The sequence below is a fragment of the Netta rufina genome (genome assembly GCF_964035555.1).
Source record: "Netta rufina genome assembly, chromosome: 1".
NCBI lineage: Eukaryota > Metazoa > Chordata > Aves > Anseriformes > Anatidae > Netta > Netta rufina.
Window position 1 is genome coordinate 86,895,211 of NC_140123.1, and position 25,547 is coordinate 86,920,757.

At 35.4% G+C, this 25,547-nt stretch overlaps 1 protein-coding gene across 10 annotated transcripts in view; it reads right to left on the reverse strand.

Annotated features, from left to right (window-relative positions):
• DMD (dystrophin) overlaps positions 1–25,547 on the reverse strand; it is a 1,234,381-nt gene that overhangs the window by 574,084 nt on the left and 634,750 nt on the right. For all 10 annotated transcript variants that reach the window (XM_084305928.1, XM_084305932.1, XM_084305933.1 and 7 more), the window contains one exon: positions 11,362–11,512. In XM_084305928.1, the coding sequence (XP_084162054.1) occupies positions 11,362–11,512 (151 nt within the window). The remainder of the gene's footprint in view (positions 1–11,361; positions 11,513–25,547) is intronic.

The window sequence follows — 25,547 nt, forward strand, 5'->3', positions numbered from 1 at the left end:
TTAACAAAATCCTTTGAAGGCATATATGGAAACAGGGCATATAAAGAAACTTCCTCTGTGTTTAAGTGATATAAGTGTCACTGAAATTCTACACCACAATACAAAAAAGATGTCAGAAAAGATGGACAAAGCCAGGAAAGCAAAGTTACCTGCAACATAGTTTTAACACAAAGAGTACTATACAGCTTTTAGATTACATGTGGATTGATGCTATACACTAAACAGTATTGATGAGTCATCTCATTTCTTTATGAATTTAATCAAACAGTGAGTATGGTTTTATAAAAAACCCACAGAAAACTGGTGTTCTACTGTTTTCTGTAGCTTTTAAAAATAAACTAGAATTCTATCATGGAAAAACACGGTGACCTAGACATAGTGCCAGCTGCATTTCAAATTTATATCTGAAGTATAAATAGCCAGGTAAATAACATTAGCTTTCAGTTTAAACAAAAAAGACCTATTTATTAACATGAAATATTCAACATATTCCACTGAACTGACTTTTTCATGGATTTTGGGGGATTTTGGAGAAACAAATAGATAAAGTACATGTATACGTACTTTTATATTATTCACTTTTACACTAAAATGATTATCAGGATGATATATTTATTCCCCTAACCATTCTTAATGCTTAAATTAAAGCACTGTAAGTCCCATTTTTATTAGTCTTGTCCATCATAAAAGAAGCTACAGTAATAACTTCAACAGATCCACAGAGTTTTGATATAAATAAATCAGTAACAGAATAAGGTCTTGGCTATATATTAAACACTACCTGTATTTAATCCTTGCTGGTTAATAATTTAGTATTTGCAAACTGTTGAAGTTTTCATGCTCCAAAAACATTATTTCCTCTAGCAAGAGCATCAAATGACCAGAATTAAGTGTCGGATTGCTTCTCCGTTTTTAAAACTAAGTGTGTACTGATTGGGTCATTACAACTTTTTTTTTTTTTTTTTTTAATATATTGTTGTGGTTTAACCCGTCTGGAAGCTAAACACCACACAGCTGTTCACTCACCCTTCTCCCTCCCTCTCTGAGATGGGGGAGAGAAATGGGAAAGTAAAGCCTATGAGTTGAGATAACGACAGTTTATCAAGACAGGAAAATAACAATAATAATAATAGTATTAGTACTAATAATGTGTACAAAACAAATGATGCACAATACAATTGCTCCACACCTGCTGACTGATGACCCCAAGGAGCTGCTGGCCCCCCCATCCTGGCTAGCCACCCCTACCTATTTAGCATGACATCAGAGGGTATGGAATCAGAGGGTTTGGCCAGTTTGGGTCAGCTGTTCTGAATCTGTCCCCTCCCAGCTCTTGCTGCACCCCTAGTCTGCCTGCTGGCAGGACAGAGCGAGGAACTGAAAAGTCCTTGGCTTGGTGTAAGCACTGCTCTGCAACAAGTAAAACATCAGCATGTTATCAGCACTCTTCTCATCCTAATCCAAAACATAGCACCCTACCAGCTACTAGGAAGAAAATTAACTCTCTCCTAACTGAAACCAGAACATATACAATTTTAAAACAAGCAAACACAGAGATAATTTATCATCCTAATTTTATTGATGTCATATTTGGGCAAAGTCATTGTGTTATTCAAACTTATGAAAACACTCCTGTCATCATCTTGCAGAACACTCAGATGCCAGTACCTTCCCACATAGCTTCCCTTGCTTATGGCAGGGTTGGAGAAAGGTTTTGAGAATCATAAGTCAGCCATCGCTGAAGGCATTACAGTTACAAAAGAGGTAATGAAATAGGATAGTGACAGTAAATTTAGAAAGTACCAGAGCAGGTTGTATTTGAAGCGGCTTAAGGTTACAATATGGCAAGGAACTTTCCCAGGTGTGTGAGTTCCTCTTTGTTTCTAAACCCTGAAATGCTGAGGAGTAATGTAAGGGCTAACAAAAGATGCTCAAGAAAAAGATACGTTTATGCTGTCAGTCATCACAAATGAGAATGTGTCTTCCAAAAACCAAAACAGAGTTTAAATAATACATTCTATGGCTCCAGGATGCTAGAGTATACTTCCAGTATAGTCCAGTATACTTCAATAGAATTATATAATTTTGACAGTGTTGTTAAATCAAGATAAAAGAAAAAAAATAAAAATAAAAGTAATCACAGTAAATATTTTTAGTCTACTACTACATTCCCTCCTCTGTATTCATCTCAAATGCAATGATTACAACCAGTATGATTTTAGCTCTGAGATCTTGAAGGAGGGCCCAGCTAAAACTAAGGACCCACTACACCAATGTACAGTTACAAACACTACTTGTCCTGAGGTCTTTACGGTCTGATAAAAACACAACAGTGCTATCAACAGCTCTGATTCAAGAAATACCAAAAAACAAACAAACAAACAAGCAAACAAACAAACAAAAAAACCAAACAGTAGCTGGCATTAACATGTTTTTAGAGTCTAGCTACTGAAAGGGAACACAGAAGTGCCCTGTCTTGTTATGGAAGGCAAAAGAACATAGCTTATCTGGTGCCAACAAATCATGAGAAATAAATAAAACTGATCACTTGCTTATATAAAATAGCACCTATTTTGCCAGCTTTTAGTAAAATAAATTTTGTCTGAACTTTCTTACATAACACAGGTGAATAATAGCTACAGTTTCTACCACACTAATGGGAAATTAACATTAAGAGCACTCTCCTCATCTTAGGAGCACAGAAGCATTTTTATTACAGAACCAAATCATTTTCTGATTATTTTAACTTCACTTATAACAGCTGATTTTCATTGTACACTTACGAACAGATATTGTAAGAAAACTCATATAATGTGAAAATAGCCTAATATACTCGTCGCATATCGGAAAAGCTGTTCTAAATATGTTCTCTTCCATTTCTTCTTTCCCTTCTCCTAGCATTTCTGTTGGGACAGAGTCCTGTTTAGATTAACTTCGTGTAAGGGTTTGTCCTTCATTAAAAAACCCTCAAGAAACTATTCTGAAATTTTCGAAGGTTTGAGATATGTAAATATCAAATTTAACATAGTCAGATGATGAGTGCAGCAGTCTATTACAATCTTGTTCCAACTGATGCATAAACTAGAATTTGCCACACTCCGTTATTCATTACACTCCATTAAATCATTCAATTAGAACGTAAACTTTAAAATAGCTTGAGTCTGTGAGGCAAACACAACATATTTATTTCTCCTTTTCATCAGAATCAAAGCACAATTATTGTTTGAACTTAGAAGATATTCTGCAAATGCAGAAAACTTTGACTTTTTTTTTCTTACTATAATGGTCTCATTATTTCCATTATGAAAAATCAGATTAAAAAAAATCTGAAGTTTCAATAGCTTGTTGGGATTTTTGTTTGTTTGATTGTGAGTTTTTATTGGTTTGTTTGCTTGTTTTCAATCAATGCAAGCTAAGATTTTGGGTGAGATGCCACAGCATATTTGTAGTGTATTCATTTTTCAGGGAAGAATCAAAAAAAAGATGTTATTGGGTGCTTAGAGGGGAACAGGTGCAGTGTGTAAACTTTAGTAAACAGCTGAGAATTCACACAAAAGAGAAATACCTTATAAAGATCCCCCACAATTTAGGACATTTCACCTGGAACTTATAGATAACTACATGACACAAATGCCTATGAATTCTAGCTTCAATACTTCTAGTGTTCACAGAGCAAACTGGAAATACAGTTAAACATTTTTATTCTCTTCTACTACATGCAGTGAAACATTCAATGAATTTTATCTTTGTACTGTGGCAAAATGTCTAGCCCAATTACGAAAATTTATTCCAGCACAAATACATTACTTTATAATATATCCCAGCTAGCATTGGTTCACTAGCACTTGTAAATTTTGAATATTCAAAAGCTGTTGGAAGATGCATAAAAGGAAGGAAGGAGCACACTTGAAGTACATTCAATCTTAAATATTTTAGGTTCCCACACTAAATTAAATTTACCAATAGAATACGAACCTTTTTTTTTTTTCTGTAAAAGTTAACGTATCCAATGTCAGTTCACTTTCAAATATTTTGTGTATCTCAGAAAGGTCATGTGACCTTCATCTTAGAAATGCCTATTTCTGTTCTTTGTCTGTAGAGAAAAACACCAACTCAAATATAGATGTTTGCTTCGCATCTGTTTTGGTGAGATGAATCTTACTTCCATATACTTAGTAGGAAAGGAGTATGTTGGAGGTTTGCTGTAGGGCAGAAGTAAATATTTTATTTAAACAAATAAAGTGTTTTACTGATATTTCCACACCTGCTACATTCTGTCTATGTATATAACATAGCACCTTACAGAAATAAATGAAATGACAAAATCATCCTGAATGATCAATAACTAGTAAAACAATCTAGTCAAAAACTCCATTCTCCAGTGACTATTCAATTCTCCCATGACTACTGAAGCTCATACCCAACTCCCTTGACTCCTCTCATTGTATCAAAAATAAATAAATAAATAAATAAATACTATCAAAATAAATAAATAAAAATAATAATAAAAAAAAACAACCACAAAGCCAACCAACTAACAAACCAAACAAAAATCTCCATAAAGGTGTCTATAAAGGTTTTCAGTGAAAAGGAACTCACTGTAAAACTGAAAACACCTAAGTGTAAAAGACAAAAGATCATTTGTCGTAGCCTGACAAAAATTGACTTCCAAAATTAGGATGAATAAATACAGCTTAATATTCTAGACAATTTGAGGACAGATGCTGATCCTTTGCTACTTGCTTTTGCATTAAGGACTTATACAATGCAGGGTGCGTTGTTTATTTGTTTTTAAACAGTTTACTTTGTTTAAAGCAATGTGAGTTTATCTTGTTTTTTTGACCAGTGCACTTACTACGACATCTTTATGGCCTTAGACTAAAATAAGATGGTTTTGAAAATCAGTGTATCAGAATTTGCAAAATCTGTTGTGATGAAAGATTCAAAATAAGATCAGTACAGGTATCCATGAAAAGGGCCACAGCAAAATCTTTTTGCACGACTTTATATAATTAATCTGTATAGAATGTTTTCTACCAAGAGTCTCACCTTTCCATGATTGTTTCACGCAAACAATTTTTAATGGCTAAACTCTCCCATCAGAAGACCTAGGAAGATACCCAGGCTGCCCAGTCATTAACTGACACAAATCAAGTCTCACAAGTTTGTATCGCCGGGTCTTACTTTTACATCTATGCATCAATACTCACAGATTCAACCACATGCTATATGGATCGCAGATTCAATGTGAGAAGTACTTTTGAAAGAAGCAATCAACATAAACATTTTGTTAGGTAAAAGAACCAGTATCATCCTCCTTCAAAGCAGTCATTCAGTCAGTCACTCATTTTTCAAACTTCTAGGACATGTCCAGATTAACTGTATTCATACCATGGCAAAAACATTTTTTTTTTTTTAAACTAAACTGTATTATCTGCACATGTCACTGACTATAAGTATTCTAAATAGCCCTGAAACTAAGCCAGATGCATTAGCATGTAAAAAACACATTCTCCATTTCCTCTATCTTGTATACACTTCTAAATAATATTTGTGAAATGGGTATAGACCTCAGATGTCCCTCCAGATCCCCCTATGCCAGTACTCTAACCTTCTCAAATGAACCCCCAAATAGCAAGGCAGTCACAATTAGGTACCAGGAAATCTGTACCACGAAATCTAGGACAGTATCCTGTCTAAGAACATTGTTTTCTTCTAGACAAAGAAAATTACAAGATTATGCATTTATGTTAAAAAAAAAAAAAAAAAAAAAAAAAAGACATCACTATGCGTCTATGCACAGTAGTTATAATAACAGTTATTTCAAAGAGTTTCATAATGAAATGTTTGAAAAATTCATTCTAATTAATTACTCATGAGAATTAACTTGGTTATCTGAATAAACAATGCCAAGATTTACAATAAGATCTGAATATAAGCAATGAATTCTTAATTACTGGTACAAGAGTCGACAGAAACAAACCATTTTATAGCCTTTGGACATCTTAATGTCCCACTACATGTAGCAAAAATTTACATTAAAGTCGTCTAGTAGGATACAGTAAATTAGGAATGAATAATTATTTACAACAGTGTGCAGTAGAGAAGAATTAAATGTCTGATGTAATTACAAAACAATGCTTCTTATAGGTTAATACAACATGAAAATATTTTTACTATTAATTCAGGATACACTTTCAAACAAATACTATACTAAGAAACAATAACAGCAACAACCACAAAACCAAACCAAACCAAACAAACAAAACCTCCTGTATCTATTTTCAAGGCACCTGGATGCTTTTGTTAATAGTGAAATATTAGCCAATAATACATTGTTCCTATAATAGTGCCATATATGAACTTGCAATGTGAAAGACATTGCAATATCATTGTTCTAATCAAAGACTCTGCTGAAAGAAAAAAAAAAAAAGACACTAGATTGATTTCTCATTGATTAAATTTCTCTGGGGGAAAAAAATAAAAATAACAAAAGACAATAGTCCAAACTGAACCAGATGGAACAAAATTGATCTAAATGGACAAAAATGAACCATTTGGATCACAATGGATCCCAAATGGTACAAGGAGTATTGGGGATTATCAGCACAGTTGGGAAATAAGTCTAAAACACAAAATGTGAATGATGAAATCCGCAATCATTATATAAAATAGTTTAATTTTCACAAGCTTTACATTTGGGAAAATTTAGAGCATGCTGTCCACCCTCTTACCACTGTGTTTTTGTGGTATGAGAATATGTGGCCTGAAGCACTAAAACATTTGTTTTCTCCTATATCCTCTAATTCTATTTGTGCTGCATTCCAGAAAGAACTGTTTAAATTTAGTGGTTATTAACTCATCAATATCCATAAAATCCAATTTAGATATAAAAGAGAAAAATTATTAGCATGACCATGACTTTCAGCACAGAAGCCTAGATTCTCTGTATTTTTTTTTTCCTTACAACATCTGCAAAGCAAAAACATGAAGTTCCTGACATTATACTGCAGTAGAAGGAAAGTCTAAAGAAGGCATGAGTCATTCACAAGCCTTTTTCAGACTTGGATAAGTACTCTAAAATGTAAATGATGAAAAATTCAATGTATGAACAATTTAAGAGAGACCTGTAACTCAGAAGCACAGTATGCTCAGAAGGAAGAGTATAATTAATAAACTTGTCATCTGATAATTTCAAAATTTCACTGGTTTTAATAAATAAAATAAAATAAAATGTAAACATAATTTCCTTCATAATTATGTCTGTAAATGAAAGTATAAAATTTAGAAATTATTATAGAAAGGTATTATTTTTGAAGCATTTAAATTATAGAAAAGAAGTTATAAAGTCCAGTCCTTGCCCATCCCTGACCAAACACAATAGATGAACATCATGAACACAAGACATTTTTTCACAATTCAGATCCAATTATTTTACTATTTAAAAATAAAAACCCAAACAAAACACATATAAAATTCCAAACAACAGATAAAATAATAGAATAGAATTAAACCTGCAACTACAAAGTTGATACTAAATAGAGATAGACTGCTGACCAATTCTTAATGCCAGTTTAAGGAGTAAATATTTTAGATGTTGTGTATTTTTGAAATAAGGATACTAATTTTAAATTTCCAGGCAATGATTCAGAATCATGTCAGTCTAGTTCTGATACTTTTGAAGAATTCGTGTTTGTATAGCAGTCAATTTAGCATTTACCTATGGTACCTGAACACCATGTCCTCACACAGACACACACACACCACAATAGTAATTATTCTTTGCCTCTTCCCCGCATATAAAACTGGCACCAATTTCCAATGTAACTTGTATTTTATTTTTTTCACTTTAAATGGAATATATATTGCGGTTGAAAGGCAGACCACAAGAAAAAAAATTGAAATGTTGACTTTTAGACAGATGATTGCAAATGATATTTGAACATTCAGCCTTGGTAAGATCCAGCCCGTAAAGTGTAACACCTGAGTTACCTTAATGACAGTATGGATGATGTCTCAGCTGGAACAACATTGTGCTATTTTGAGAACTTTTTAGAATGTTTTAGACTGTGTTTTAGAATGAGGCATAGGCACAGGAAACAAGACACAGACACAGGATTTAAGTGTGGAATTAAAGAATTAATATGAGAGCAGATTAGAAAACTACAAAATGAGGTCCTACAGAGGACCTGACTGAAGTCCATAAGAACAGAAAGGAATAAACATCAGGGAGTAGATAAAACTGAGCTACATCTCAGTATTGGCAAAAGAAAAAATGTGTATTAACTAAGTGCAAATGGAAGAGATTGAAGTTGAAGTCCCAGTGAATTAAGGAGTGAAGAGACAGAAAAACTTTTCAACCAGACTAATGAGAGAGAAAAAAAAAAAAGAAAAAAAAAAACTACTTTAATGACTGAGTTCAATAAGTTTCAAATAAAATATATGATATGTTATCTGTTAAAAAATCCCTTAAAAGCCTATGTATTCTAATTATAAAAGTCAATTACAATTTCTTAAAAAATAAAATGTGTTATTTCTTTTTCCAACAGCACAGTTCTGCTCTCAAGAAGTCCTAACAAAATTTTTTCAAATAAGAGTATTCAAGTATTCATGACCTGAAATGAAACAATTCTATTATTAGGCTTTGTTTACAATATAGTATGTGCATAAATGTTGTGTAATATCCTACTGCATTGTGTAGCAAAAAGGAAACAAAAAAAAAGACATCTGAAAGAATGTAATTATCTCTTAACCTATATTAACATAATCACCTAATCGTAGTGTTGACTATTTCATTTCACATTAACATTTGACTCCATGTATTAAATGAACATACTCATCTTTACTTTTCCAAAGTAGCCCTGTCTAGAGATAGGACTACACATCTGAATATTTGGTGTATTTCTTTTCCTAAAACAGCCTCTTAGTCTGTATAAGACTATTCACTTGGTTGTGAAAGAATTTTCAGACAAATCCTGTTAGTTCTGAATATGGTTCACTGAGCAGCATGATCTTATCAATTAAACAAGTTGCTAATCTAGTAAATCAGAACACACAGCTGTTTTAACTTTTTAACCTAATGGAAATTCTAATGGTATCTCCTGTCAGACTCATAGAAGCCTAATACGTTTCAAACAAGAGGCTTTCCTGCTGCATTGCACTATCAGTGTATGCTGTGTAAGCTTCATACTCTTTCTGCTAACCAAGAAAATAAAGAGACGATAAAGAAAACTGTGAAAATGGAGCTTCAGACTAAACATTCTTTCATAAATAAATGTAGAACAACATTTAGTCTGTGTTCTTGAAGCTAGTTGGAACATTTCAAGTGCCATGAATTTTCATCAGAAATGTAGTTTTTACTGTTTTATTGAATTAAATTATTTATTTATTTATTTATTTATTTATTTATTTATTTATTTTGGAAATATGCTGGGATTTCTAACACAAGGAAAAAGAAAGGAAGAGAATGCTTGATGGACTGCAAAAAGAAAATTTTGGTAGAAATCCACTCTGCTAGCATGCTGTCCAGAGAAATGGTGCATGCCAAGCGTTCAAGGCCAGGCTGGATGGTGCTTTGGGCAATCTGGTCTAGTGGAAGATGTCCCTATAATGGCAAGTTGAACTAGATGATCTTTAAAGGCCCCTTTCAAACCATTAGATGATTCTATGTTCAGATGTTTTCATTATTCTTATGTTTTAAATATAAAATATGAAACATACTTCTTACATGAGAAGGAGGCTATGTTAAAGAGAAACGTAGAACAGAAGCAGTCGTGTTCTACAGTGAAATCTAAGCCTCTTTATAGCAGGGCATTACCTCAGGTTCTTTTAGTATGAAGTTTCTCCTCAACAGTGAGAAGACTAACATCTGTAATCTGTTGGGACTGTGAAATGTTCTAATGCATACAGTACATTTGTAACATCTATGACACATTAACTTGGTCTGGAAACCCTCAAAGATCAAACTCTTCACAGAAAGAAAATATCATTTTAGATACTGTTAGCAAAGAAGGAAGAAACACTTTTTTCACTGATCTGAACATACATTTGAAGCTGCTTGAGGACACTAGAATAGCGCAGAGAAGGCTGATGGAGCAGGCAAGGCCAAGCAGAAGAAAGGGTGAGGCTTTGGACTGCCATATTACTGTCTGCCAGATAGGTACTAGAGTGTATATTCGCTTTTCAAAGAAATGCTTAAAACTGCGAGACAGAAAGCCAAATTTTCAGTGGTTTGGAAAAATACATGATGTCTGCTACTTTTTATATATGCATTAGAAAGCATCTTTATTCCTTTTTTTCATCCAGATCTTGGTGTTCGATGTGGTGACGGTAATTCATAGAAAAATATTTACGAACTATTTTAGCTTTTTCAGCTCAATATATCACTTAGCAGTTACATCATTTTTATACTTTTTGATTTGTTTTCCTTTTTGGTTCAGCAGTATTACAGGCAAGAAATAGCAGCCTAAATTTAAAAAAGGTAACTTTTAATATTAAAGTACCAAATACATAATTTTATTTATTTATTTGTTTATTTTAACTCCAGGCTATAGATTAGTAAAAGCCTGAGGACCAAAACGGTACCTTTAATGCTAGACAGACCTAATTTCTTTCAACCTGAAATCCAATAATTCAATCCAGCAATTCAAATGTACAATGATCAGTTTAACAGTGATTTTTCTTATGCAGAAGTAAGAATTTATGACATGAAACCTGAGTTTAGTCAAGCCATTTTATTCAGCTGAACCTATCAACTTGCAAAATATCAGTTTAGAATTAATTCTTCATACCCATTACCATTTCAATCATACAACAGAGAAATGAAAGAAACTACCAGGAAACTAGAATTACTATTTTCCTTATGTTGCTCAAAGAGCTTGTAAGATGAAAAGCATACAAATTGGAACTGGACACATAGGCACTAAGTGGCTATTCTGTCATACCACATTTGTCAAAAAGCATCCTCAAGGTTCTTTGATTAAAACGTGAAGCAGGCAAAATGAGCAAGGCACTTGCAAGACTTAGTTCATGAAATATTTCTTGTACAACTCAATGGTTAATCACATTTCTTCTACAAAATTAAAAAATAAAGCCTGTTACTTTTGCTGGTTATAAACATAAAATGGAAATTAATGGGCATTTTAAATAAAGACCAAATTGAGTCCGTAACTGTGGTAGTACTACAATATACCATGTAATCCTATATTTAATAAGGACAACAGAAATATCTTACCATAATTGCCACTAAACACTCTACACTAGAAATCTACCTCAAACGAACTGTAAAACTATACAGACTATCCAGACCAGCAAACTTCTAATTACTGCAGGAAAACAGAAAATGAGTTAATCAAAACATACCTGGAGAAATTGGTTGGTTTTCGCATGACCCACGTCTCCAGCCTCTATCTGTGCTCTTGACAGCTTCTCTTCGGTTTCAGTTAGCCAATGATTAAAGCTCTTCATGTCAAAATGAAAAAGTCGCCACTTCTCGAAAGATTTGTCAAACCGTCTACAAGCATAAAAGGAGATGAAGTAATTATCTATTTATTGACACTTTATTTATTTACCACAGGGGAAAAAATTAAAAAAATAAAAAGTTGGATTTCTCAGATTAAATTTGTGCAACGTTGATGGCATTCCATATTAAAAATTTGTAAAGTTGTATCAAACAGAAACATGGTAGTACTTCTGAATAGTGAAAGTATTGCTAAACATATGTGTCAAAAATCAGTCATCCATTTTTAATGTTTTTTGATGTTTCAGATGAATTCCATGGTCATAACATGTTTTCAGTTAACAGCTTTAAAACCTACTCTAACTCACATCACAGGTTTAACACACACAGACCACAGTGTAACTGGGTATATGCCCATATACTTAGCATGAAGAAAACACTAGTACTGCTAAAACGCTCCTAACACAACACAGTTCAGTAACTTGCTGTGGCTACCAACACTGCAAACATTCTCTGTGGGTTAACATACTGGTTTTGTGTTGTGAAAATACAACTACTTTCAGATCCCTTTTCAAAGGGAAAATAATTTAAAAGATCTGTGACACATCTGACCCACCATACCATAAAACAAAGAATGAAAATCAGTAGGCAGATTCTTGACATGCTTATTAACAAAATATAGTCCCATGACCCTATTATGATTAAAGGACTTTTCTTTTGTAGAAATATGATTTATAATATTATAATATTGCATACAGATGCAAAAGGCTACATAATTTATGAAATCTGCTTTTGTGAGAGATTCCATAGAATCTATATGCCCCAGATAATTCCAAGCATATAGTACAATTCTGCTCCAATTTTATGGAAAGAAACTTATTTTTTCTGCCTCCCCAGTGGATGCAAATGTCCATCTGTTTTTATTGCAAAGAAAAAGCAACATCCTTCAAAAGACTTTCCATTTTTAGCGTGTAAAGGGAGTATTCTCCTACTTTTATTAAACACTTTTTTTTTTTAATAGTTTTATGTGTTTCATTTCAATTTGAGTATTTGATAAAGATAGTTATGCAAAAATAAAAATGTCTGAAATACATGTATGAGTGAAAAAAAATTAAGATATTTAAAATATAATTTTTTACATTAACTTAGTATGAAAAATATTACTTCCACGTCTACCAGTATACAGTCCACTACACACAAGACCATGTACGCACTTCTGGCACTTTGGTAAATCTAATCTTTTTTTGTGCAGAGTGACTGATTAATCTTGTGGTTCAAGATCTGTTGACTCCTGTCAAGTATGAAAGACATGAAATGAAAACAGAATTTATTTTGAAGATGGCCAATGTTTAAGGAATTCAGTTATCCTACATTTTGGATTCCTGTTGACAAGATCACTAATCAGAGATTAGCTAGAATGCTTTGTTAGCAGATCATCATTAAATATACTACTGTTGTTTAGTTTAATAATCCTTCTTTGTAAGATTATAATAGGTTTTAGGGTGTACTTAAAGGATAACAATAAAGATGCTCTATTATTTTTCCAGGAAGTAATCTGGTTCTGTGTGGATAAACTGTAATATTCAAACAATCATTAAGAGTTTACCTCACCATATAAAAACAGGTTACTAACAAGGAACACTGGTGATATCTTCAATTGTACTGATGATTTTGGGGGGGAGGGGAGGAGAGAAGAGGAAGACAGAAAACAGATTTTTTTTTTCTCTTGTTTATATACTCCCAACTACATTTTCACATTTTAAAAACCTGTAATACCATATAGTATGAATAACATTAATCACTTCATAACTATCTATGTATGGCTATATACTTTCCTCATAGTAACCAATTTTGATAAATAATACGCTAAACTGAGTTGCACCAGCAATCAGAGACTTTGAACTTCCTCTTATATTTACTATAAGATAGGGAAAATATAAGGCAAATACACACTTAAAGATCTACGAGAAGATTTTTTTTTTTTATTAAACAAAACAACAAACATTCAACCATGGGAAGTAGTTGAGATAAAAGTACTCTGCCAGTTTGGTAATAAGATGGCCAAGGAGAGTGTTCCCCCTCTCATAAGAAGAAGGGAGATCTGGTAATATCAGACATGGACAAGACAGAGGTACTCAACAACTTCTTTGCCTCAGCCTTCACTGCCAATCAGGCTTCCCACATCTCTTGTTTCTCTGAGCATGAAGATGCTCAGAGAAACAGCTGGGGGAGCAAAGTCCCTCCCACTGTAAGCAAAGAACAGGTTTGAGATCATCTGATGAAATTGAACAGGTACAAGGGGGGTGGGCTTGGTGCTATGCATTCCAGGGTCCTGAGAGAACTGATTGATGTAGGTGCCAAGTGTTTCTCCATCAGGTTTTAAAAGTCATGGCAGTCAGGTGAAATCCCTGGTGACTGGTAAAAGGAAAACATCACTCCCATTTTTAAAAAGGGTAGAAAGGAAGACCCGGGGAACTATAGACCAGTGAGCTTCACTTTCTCTGCCTGGGAAGATCATGGAAAAGATCCTCCTGGAAGCCATGTCAAGGCACATGTCAGTGGATAAGGAATTGGCTTGAAAGATGTACTCAGAGAGTTGCAGTCAATGGCTCTATGTCCAGGGGAGGCTGATGACAAGTGGAGTCCCTCAGTGCTGTTTAATATCTTTATCAATGAAATAGACAACGGGATCAAGTGCACCCTCCGTAAGTTTGCAGATGACCCCAAGCTGAGTAGTGCAGTCAATACAACAGAAGGAAGAGATGCCATCCAAAGGGACCTGGACAGGCTGGAGAAGTGGGCCCATGTGAACCTAATGAGGTTTCAACAAGACTAAGTGCAAGGTGCTGCACCTGGGTCAGGTCAATCCCAGATATGAGTACAGATTGGAAGCAGAACTCACTGAGAGCAGCCCTGCAGAGAAAGGCTTGGGAGTTCTGCTGGACAAAAAGCTTGACATGAGCCAGCAGTGTATGCTTGCATCCTAGAAGGCCAATTGCAGCCTTATCTGCATCAACAGAGGAGTGGCCAGCAGGTTGAGGGAGGTAATCGCCCCAGTCTGCTCTGTTCTTGTGAGGCCCCACTTGGAGTATTGCATCCAGGTCTGGAGCCCTCAGCACAAGAAAGATGTGGGGCTGTTAGAGCAGGTCCAGAGGAGTGCCATGGAGATGATCAGAGGGCTGAAGCACCTTGCCAATGAAAAAAGGCAGAGATGTTAGGGATGTTCAGCCTGGAGAAGGCTCCTGGGAGACCTCATTGCAGCTTTTCAGTGCTTAAAGGAGGCTTATAAGAAGATGGAGTGCAACTTTTTGCTCAGGCAGATGGTAGGACACAGGGGAATGGTTTTAAACTAAAAGAGAGGAGATTTAGATTAGAGATTAGGAGGAAATTGTTCACTCAGAGGGTGGTGAGGCAGAATAGGTTGCCCAGAGAAGCTCTGGATGCCCCATCTGTGGAGGCATTCAAGGCCAGGTTGAGGCCCTGGACAACCTGGTTGAGTGGGAGGCATCTCTACCCATGGCATGGGGGTTGATCTTGAAGGTCCCTTCCCACTCAAGCAGTTCTATAATTCTATGACTGCATGAACAAATGATCAGTCCTGCCATTAAAAACAATGACAAAAAGATAAAGAAAAGTGCAGCCTGGTACAAAACAATCCTTTCTAACATTCAGGATACACAGTCTTACTAGCTAAAACTAAGAATCACAGAACTGTAGGGGTTGGAAGGGACCTCGAAAGATCATCGGGTCCAACCCCCCTGCCAAAGCAGGTTCCTCAGAGCAGGCTGCCCAGGTTGGCATCCAGACAGGCCTTGAATATCTCCAGAGAAGGAGACTCCAAAACCTTCCTAGGCAGCCTGTTCCAATGCTCCGTCACCCTCACTGTGAAGAAGCTCTTTCGCATGCCAGTGTGGAACTTCCTGTGCTCTAACTTGCAGCCATTGCCCCTTGTCCTATCCCCACAAACCACTGAGAAGAGGTTGGATACATCCTTCTGTCCCTCACCCCTCAGATATTTATATACACAGAGGAGATCCCCTCTCAGTCTTCTCTTCTCCAGGCTGAACAGACCCAGGTCTCTCAGCCTTTCTTCATAGGGAAGATGCTCCAGGCCCCGTATCATCTTTGTGGCTTTCCGCTGGATTCTTTCCAGGAGATCCCTGTCTTTCTTGTACCGGGGAACCCAGAACTGGACACAGTACTCCAGGTGACGCCTGACCAGGGCAGAGTAGAGGGGGAGGATCACCTCCCTTGACCTGCTGGCCACGCTCCTTTTAATGCACGCCAGGATCCCATTAGCCCTCTTGGCCACAAGGGCACAGTGCTGGCTCATGGTCAACCTGTCATCCACCAGGACCCCCAGGTCCTTCTCCTCAGAGCTCCTCTCCAGAAGGTCATCCCCCAGCCTGTACTGATACTTTGGGTTGTTCCTTCCCAGGTGCAGGACTCTACACTTGTTCTTGTTAAATCTCATTTGGTTTCTTCACCAATTCTTCAGAAATGGGGAAGAGGGGAGGTGATGTGGAGGGTGAGGGGAGGAGAGGAGACTTAAGAACAAGAATTAATTTACAGAAGGACTCCTCTAAGCTTTATGCACTGATTGCCTTCCCACAGGAGCTAAGTCTCTGTTCCCTACAATAGCAAGCTGTATTAAGTTTTTAGTATACTGTGAGGCTGTTTATAAATAGTATTCTCCCATATTTTGTTTTGGAACTCAGAACCAACCAACCAAGAAATTGTCAGAAAATACCAAATAATAAATAAAAAAAAATCGGCACACAAACCTGGGAAAATAGAGACAGAGGAAATTCCTAGGAAATTTTATGACAGTTCTACTTAGCTACAGATGAACACAGGAGTTGTGCAGGATCTGCCATATGTGTTGCATTTCTTTGCATCATTGTAAACAAAGACTATTGATCTTCTAATTAAAAACTGAAGTCAATCACTTATTAAAATGATCGTGATGATTTTTCAATTATCATGCTATTTTTCCAAATTTAGACAGAGCTGAAAGGCACTTTTTTTTAACCTTACTTTTCTCTGAATTAAATGGAAAAGTCTTATTTTACATTTAAGAATATCACATGGAAAATAAAAGTGAAAATCCATTTCTTTTGGTCCAGTATGGTTTCTCATTTTGAAAAATACATTAGAGCAGAACTCCTCCTATTCCTCAGGAAATGAAATTACTTTTCCACAGCATGAGGAAGTTTATCAGCAGCTTAAATGCAAAAATTCAGTAGGGGTTGATATTAATATCATAGAATTTGCATTCCAACACTTGCAAATTGAATCTCCCATCACTCTCCATTTTTCTTCCCTTTGCTTTGGATACTAAAAGTTGCAAGGAGAAGAAAAGACAACAGTTGCAGGGAGAAGATATGTACAGTTAAAACTTACAAATTGAAATACTAGTGCTTGTTGTTCAGGTCTTAAAAACAAATAAAACTTTGCTACCCTTGGTATAATAAGTATTAAGCATCAGTGGGGAAAAAAAAAAAAAATAAAGTGGGAATTTATGGACAAGCAAATCCACTAAAAATCAGTTCTCCTTAGGTGATTGGCTGTACTTGAACACTATCATGCTGACAAGAGAAGTTTTGTTGCTGCAGAGGCAGCTCCATTCTAAATGGGATGGAAGGGAATGTCACCATGCAGCTTCATGATCACACTGTTTTAGAGGACCACCTCCAGAACACTGCCCAAGTATACCCAAATGAGAGCTCCCCCTGCTAAATCTGTGTAACACAGTATTTTATATAAAGTACTACTTTAAATAGCTTTTTAAAATTTAAAAGATTTTTTTTTCCATCTGCAGTCCTGTTAATATGCAATAATATCAAAACTCACAAAAGCAGAAGAGTAAACTCAACATATATTGAGTAACTGCTAAGATGTTGAAGTCTTGGCACAGCAGAATGTAGATAGAAAAAAATCACAAGTGAGTACATAACAGAGAAATCCTCTGAGAACTACAAACGTTCATGAAAACTACATCTTCCTCAAGAATCTCCAACCACACAATTTGGAGGCTAGTATTGTTACAAGCCTCACAATTCTTAAATGCTTACCAGCCTTGTTTGCAGTCAGAGACAAATCATAGAGCTAAAACAAACAAAATGTGTATTGACTCATCCATATCTTCATCTACTAAATCCCTTTCTGTTTGATGATCACATGTAGAAATGGGGGCAGATAATAGGTAACTGTCCAGTATCTGGGCAGTATTTCCTCTTTGTTACCCTGTCCTGTTTTTCTTAACATACACTTGATAAGAAGATAGAAGAGAACACGCTGAAGCCAAGCATGAAGTTCCATGTAGACTCCAGACTAGAATGGATGACTTGCATAAATTGCAAAGGGCTTAAGCAGTGTACATGAGCTCTGACACTTATCAAGCTAGCCTTATTCTTCTAATTTGAAAGTTAAAATTAACAAGTAAAAAAAATGGAACACCTGACTAACTTTTCTATATACACAGCTCCTTCAAGACAGAGCTTAACATGTTCCCTCCTGGGATGTCAATTTCCTTTCTTCTCATTAGTACATAATGGACTTATTTATTTATTTATTTATTGTTGGGGGGGGGGATGACTGGGGGGAGAGGGGGACACTCTGGAATGCAAAAAGCAGCCAAAGGCAACTCCTGAAGCAATTTTCAGTGCAGTTTACATTAAGTTATAAAAGTATCAGCACTCTTGCTTCAGAGATGATCACTCTCCTAACTCTTCAGACTTGACTTGGAGGGGGAAGAAAGCAACTCAGAAGACAACATCAAATTAGATATAAGCAAAAACTGAAATTCCTTGGTATTATTGTACCTGATATTGCACAGTTATTTACAGATGTTAAATCAGATATGATTTCTGTGGAACTCTATACAATGTGGTTGTACTTGATGTTCCAAGTCACAACACTGGCATTTTTTGGAAGTTACCAAAATGTAGGTGAAAAACTTTTGAGTAAAGGAAAATCACAAACATTAGACAGGGTGCAAAAGGTTTTTGGTTTGTTCTCTTAGAGCAAATAATCTTAATTTTGCATCTGTGTCTCAATTTGTTCCCTGAAATTTTTATATAATTCCTTGATAAACTGTGAAATCCACTTCTATGATCTATTCTGCTTTAGCAAAGCTTCACAGCCAGTTGGCCTACATGAAAAAGAATACTATTAGTTATAAAATTTTCTAAGTATCACAACTTACATCATTAAAAGCTTTATCATTAAAGATACTCAATCTTCATTATATTGCAAAAATATTCAGGAAACTTTATTTCTATAGTGTTGCTAAACAACGTACTGTAGGATTATGTTAATATTAACCTACAAATTATGCAATTTTGTCAATTTGATTCAGCACTATTAGCACCTTGTAAAAACACACAAAACTTCAAAGTAGTATAAATAATTATATATTAGTGTGTGAGAGCATTAACTTTAATACTTAGGGCCACTCTTATAGATAATAAAACATGAAAACGTGTTTTTGTCAAGTATCTTCTGCAATTAAATTGCTTAAAGAAACTGCTAACCCATTTCCAGAGGATTTAATATTTTCATTTTAATTCACAGAATTCATCTTTTGAGTGTATAATTTATATTTAATTTAGGTATCCTCACTGCATTTGGACTAAAAGCGATGATCTCATTTTAGACACTGATACATCTAGATCTTGCTATACATTACAGGTCCATTCCAGGACATGGCTCAGGTGTACACATTCTATCCACACCTCTATAACCTTACTTTCACCCACAAAATAGCAAATGATCAGAAATAAAAAATAAATTGCACCTGAAATAACCATTAGAACAATGCTATCCATCACTACCAAATGTAATCTATCTCCTTTTCCCAGAAAGCAGGTTCTGTGGCACAACATATAAATTACAAACAGTATAAGTTGCAATTAAATTATAAACATTTTTCTGTCTTGAATTGTATGGAAGTTCTTGCCCCTGAAGTCTGCGACTCAATTTCCCATCATATAATTTCTGATATCATACCATTTAGTGTCAATCACTATACCAAAGACAAAGACAATTAAATTGTCTATGAAAAAGCAAGATCATGTCAGTCATTGCTGTTTTTTAGGCATGAAAATTCATTTTTATGAAAAGTGAGAGACCAAGAAACTTAATAAAAAATACAATTAATTATTATACTAAAACTCCATTTTGTTCTAATGGATTCTAATGCATTGATAGTTTAAAAAGAACCACTTCACATAATTCATAAATCCTACATTGTTCTTCTACACTAAGTAAGATTATTTACAATGCATATTAATTTGAACTTCATAATTCTAACTTTTTTTTTCCCCCAAGGTTTTCCTTCATCAGAACAGAGATGAAGTTATGTGTTCCAGAGAACTTTGCCTAGGCACCTGGATTTAAAGCAGGTAACTACTTTTTTCTAGAGAAAATAAAAAGCATTTGATTAATCATTTCCTAGGGAAGAGAGTAGCATATTGCAAGTCCCTTACACAAAATAAATTATTAATGCAATTAGTAATAACACAACCAAACACAACTTTGGTGGAGTGAAAGTATAAAAATTGCCACAGTAAGAAATCTACCAATCACACATTTTAAAGAGCATACATAAAAAGAACAGTTGCTCAATTTTACAGAAATCCTAGTTAGTATATATGCCTACATACAAAAGGTATGCAGGCATCTCATCCTCACAATGGTTTAAAGTGTACACTATACTCCCAGCAGGATGCACAAATACATTATTACTACCCACCTTATGGTAACATACAACTGAAAAAAACAAAAACAAAAACAAAAACAACAACATATGAAAATCACATTAAATTCTGACTAACCATCTGAGCCCTACATACACCAACAAACTCTGCACATTGCTTCACCCACCCAAACCCTTTGCAGAGCTGCTTAAGGCCAACTCTGATATTGCCCAGCGGCAAGAGGCTTTGGTGAGCCCAGCTACATAGTGAGAAAGAACAGTGAAAAGCCTCACCTGGGGTCCTGGGGTCTCTGCTCTGGGCTTTGGAGACATTTTTAAGCTCACATCTTCACCTGGGCTACTCTGTAGTTATGCACCTGGCATACCTCCCACACACCACCTCTGAACACGGTGGGACAAGGCCACTGGGGAAGGTCCCTAGTCACAACACTCTACCCTGAACTCTCAGACAACTCATTTATACAGTTGTAATGCCCTCTGCTACTACCTCAAGACTCAAAATACCTGTGTGCTCATATTTAAGCAATGAGCAACTATTTCTACTTTTCTTCAAAATTCCCACACCTGTCCCCATAGGGTGGTGGCTGGAAGGTGGGGTAGCTGGTCTGGAGGACACTGTTATTTTTCTGGCAAGGGGAGATACTCTGCCTGGACTGCCCAACTGCACTCCTGTCCCACAGATTGAGTAACTATTAACCTGAGTGTGTTAGACAGACTCCTAGAGAGCCACTTCCAACTTGGTTTCATCCAAACTGAACCCAGTTTGTGGACTTATTCTGATCCAGAGCACACTGGACAGGAGATCTTGACCCAAATCAAAATACTTGTGGTTGTATTCCAAGCTAACATTGCGAAACCCAGCAGCATCTTCTGGTTCCCCAGTTTTGCTGCAGGTCAGATCCATTTTGGGACAACTCATAATAATTGTATGTGTGATAAATTGGAAGACTAAATTAATAAAAAGAAATGGTGGTTTCTACAGCCTAAACACAGAAACAGGTGCTACACTCAGAATCATAGAAAACTGACAAGTCATGCCCAGCTGGGAGAAGACAGCTCTCACAAATTCCCCAAATTACTCATGTCATAATTCATAACTTAATTTCATTGAATCTGTGGCCCACAAAATAAGTATGTGTAATGCAATATTGAGGGTGTATATTACAGGATGTCCCCCAGGTACTTGCGTGTAATTATTATAAAGTATTTAAATCCCATGACAGAACTATAGATTTTCAGTTCAACCTGTAATGATGCATAATGTATCTTCCAAAACTGCCTTGTTCAATTCTCTGTACCCACAGCCCATCTCAAAGTCCCTCTACAATGGTGACTTCAGAGCAGAAGGAACAACAGAAAACTGATTATACCAATTTATGCTAGCTGCTGACTCCCTGAGCCTGAAAGATGTTGTATACATAGACATTTTATCCCATTTAAGGTATGGCAGATGTGTTCAAAAATATACATACTGGCATAAGAAAATCAGTCTTCCTAGTATCACTGAAAATCACAGAGTACTTAACATTACCTTCCTAAAACATTGATGCCTGTGTTTGTGCTGGGTGTTTTTTACCTTTCAGAGTTTTTCAGTCAGTTAAAAGCCTGATGTATTTTTCTTAAAACTTTATAATGAAATTTCATTTAAAATAGCTTTTCCCTTTCATTTGACAATTCATTTGAGAATCTTAAATCTGAGTGTTACTAAGTTTTAAGGGAAACATATAGTAAACAGTTCTATGTCACTGAAACTAAAGGTTGATAAAACTTACAGAAATTTGGGGGATAGGAAAATTCCCACAGGAGTGAGATAAATGAAGAAAATTGTATTAAGAGAGAGAACATGCATCATACTGCTACCCAGGAGAAAGTATTCGAGTCATAAAGAGCTGTTTGGATACAATATTTTACTGTATTTTTTCCATGTTTAACAAAAATATCTTAAATATTTGTGATACCAATTAGTACAACAGAAAAACAAATAAGAAAACCTACTATACAAAGTCAGCATGTGTTTAGAGTGGTGGCATTTGAAAACTTGCTTTTGAGGTTTGACTACTGTAAATGATCATTTATTGTAGTTAAATAAACTATTTGCAATATTTAGCATAAACAGTAAAAATGCAGTGCATTTTGTGGAAAAGAAGGTGAACAGTAAAGGTTCCCAAAACAGTGGTGAGTGAAAAAAAGCTCAAAATGTTAAATGGAGGTGGTTAAGGGGGACTTTATGCATAAGTTTATATACAAGTATATATTCTCTATAAATATACATATACGTTAATTGCATATATTCATCTACAAATATAAATGTTGAGTATTATATATACTAGTCTCATGAATAATGAAAGACCTTAGACACTCTTACTTATCATGCTAGAAGTTCTTACAATATTAATTAATAGCAAAAGCCATTTTAGCTAACACTTGTGATTGTGCTACTGCTAATACAGAGAATTTGAACAATGTGTAGTTGCCTAAAAGGGCCAACACCAGGCCCTTACTAACTATATCATAAAGAATGTGAAGTAGAGAGCAGGTGCTCAGTAACTTGATAACTCAATGAAAAATAGAATAATTGCTTTCACCTTCTCAGCCAAATTATGAATTTAGAGACTAAACTTCAGCAAAGTGACTATATGTTATCGCCAGTCTAATAAATATTTGCCTTGTCATTTACTTTCAAATAAATGTAATATATTCCTAGACAAATAAGACCTTCTAATGACAAAACCCCTGTATTCTTTGGGGACCTGGAAATACATTTAGTGATGATAATTTCATTTCCTCTTTATATTGTTGATTTGGAGCTTGTTGACACCGATACATTTTCTGGATTACATAATTGTGTAGCTCAAATTAACAAAGGAGTACACTGTTTTCATTTCTATGCTTTAAGAGTGATTTAAAAGCAAAAGCTTCTGTTTTTCAAGGATTGATTGTATGCATCTGTTTGGAATATGTAGTCTTAATGGATGTGCTACATGCTATGCAGGGAAGAATCTCAAATGTATTTTCATACCAGCCTACCAGCTATACTAATTCTGGCACGAGAGTGCTGCTTTTAGACATAATTATTTTTGTACTCTTTTGAGTGGAGATTTACTATGTTCTCACTCTGACAGTCAAGGTAGCTTGAATCTCTAGGAATCACAGATGAATGGCTATAGCGGACCAAATTTAATGCAATGGCTACAGTGTCTACATGAATGAAATTTACTGCATATGGACTACAAATGTTGCAGTGTCTCCTCAACACTAGTTCTCAAATCTAAAAAAAAAAAAACAAAACAGGTATGTAGACACAGGGTAAAATAGAGAAGTAAAAAATAGCTATCTTTATTTGCTCAACCAGTTTGACAATAAGAGCTGTAGGATTATAATATATCAATTTATAGTATGTTATACTTGTTAAATTATGATGCAGCCAGTTAATTAGCTTCACTTCCCCCCTCCCCCTTTCACTCCCATTTGTCCGCCAAAGAAAAGAACAGAAGAATCATCAGGCCATTGGAAGGCAGAACATGAAGCAGGGGCATGTGGTCAAAGACACAAGCAGCATTATTCCCTGGAAACAGAACGATCTGCACCATTAAGGGTTTACAATATCTGTAATCAGAAAATAGTACTTAAGAGGCATAAAATGCCATGTTTGACATTGAATGATCCAGAAACAGGATTTATCCAGCATTAGACATCCAGCATTAGATATGTATACACATATATGTTTATGTATACTATATTTCTAATCATATATATACATATATATGTATATATAGACACACATATATATACTACACTATTTATAACATATTTCTAATCATCCATTCACTGGATTAAAAAGCTTTGTAGCAAGAAGAGATGAGTGACAAATAACCTCAATCAGGAAAAGAAAGTTGCCAAGATTTTTTCAGATCATGAAGTTGTAAAAACTTTTAAATCAGAAGCTGCGCAAAATGAGGATTACCTCCATAGCAACTGTGATTTAAATTCACCTGCGTAAATGCACCCCAATGGAGCTGATAAAGCCATCTAGTCACTTTAGTCTTCCTTTACAGTCAATGTAGAGGACAGATAATATCAATATCTAAATTCAGGTATAGATAGTATAGATATAGTGCTAAATATAGTTATACTGACTTTGCAGGGGCATGCATAATTTCTGATTCCCTTGAAACTGCAGATACACTCAATCTTAACAAAAAAACAAACAACAACAACAAAAAACAAACAAACAAACAAACAAAAACAAACATTCACATTTCTTTCTGCTCTCTGAATGCCTAATGGAAAGGAGAAATTCTGTGTATCCAATTCTTTTTCTAGCCCAACAGTTTTTTGGTCATAAGGAAGCCAAAGTCATGTGAAAGCAGGGAGATATGAACTTACACACATTCAGCAGACACAGTAGGAATTTGCAAGTATTGACAAGTAACCCTTGCTTCTCCTTCAAATGCTTGCCCGTGTTTATCCAGTCAGCTTGTGCACAGACTGCTCGCAAAACTCACAGCTCCAGAGTGCTTTGGAACATATAATATTCTGCCTCCAAATTATGATCAGTCTTATGAAATGATTCAGATCTTCAACATCATAAGCACTCCTGATTTATTACTAGGAAGTGACTCTGACATTGGATGCAATAATTTTGGAATTTAGCTGACTTTCAGTGCTGATAAAGGAAATCCAGTCACCATATTTGCTCGTATAGCACAATTTAGGAATATTGTAACATGCTACCTTTGGAAGTTAAAGAGAAATGATGACGTGATCTGAAAATCCAATACACCAATGACATATTTGGAGACCAAAGACCATTTGCCCATGGATTAGCTGAGCAAGTAACTCCAGGAAAGGAAAGGGGTGTCTGGATCTAGTTGGTTGCTGAAGACAAATGGGGGGCCTTAAGGCTTGACTTGTTACCATTGAATAGAAATTACGATGGATAATGGAATTGTTTTTCATACACTTAGACCATGCTTGGACATGGCTTGAAGCCATGGCGGGGTGCAAATAATGGAAGAGTCAGCAATGCAAGTACATGCTACCACTATGCTAATTCAGGCAACTTTATAATGACTGGATGGAATAGCTTCCAGAAGAACTGTTAGTTCCTGAGGTAGCTCTCAGTGCTACCAACAAGAAAGGTTTAGTAAAGAATCCCATTTACATAGTGCTTCTGCTTGTTATCATTGATCTCAAGGAGTAACAAAGCTGTGAAGTTAGAATGAATTCTGGCAAGAAAGTTTTCCTTTAAAAAAAAAAAAAAAGTTGTGGTGAAGCTAGAGGCCAGCTCTGTACCATGGGTGATGGTCAGCTACTTCTGCAAACATCTTCATGAATCTTCCTGGGTAGTGGAAAGTCCAACAGCAAGAT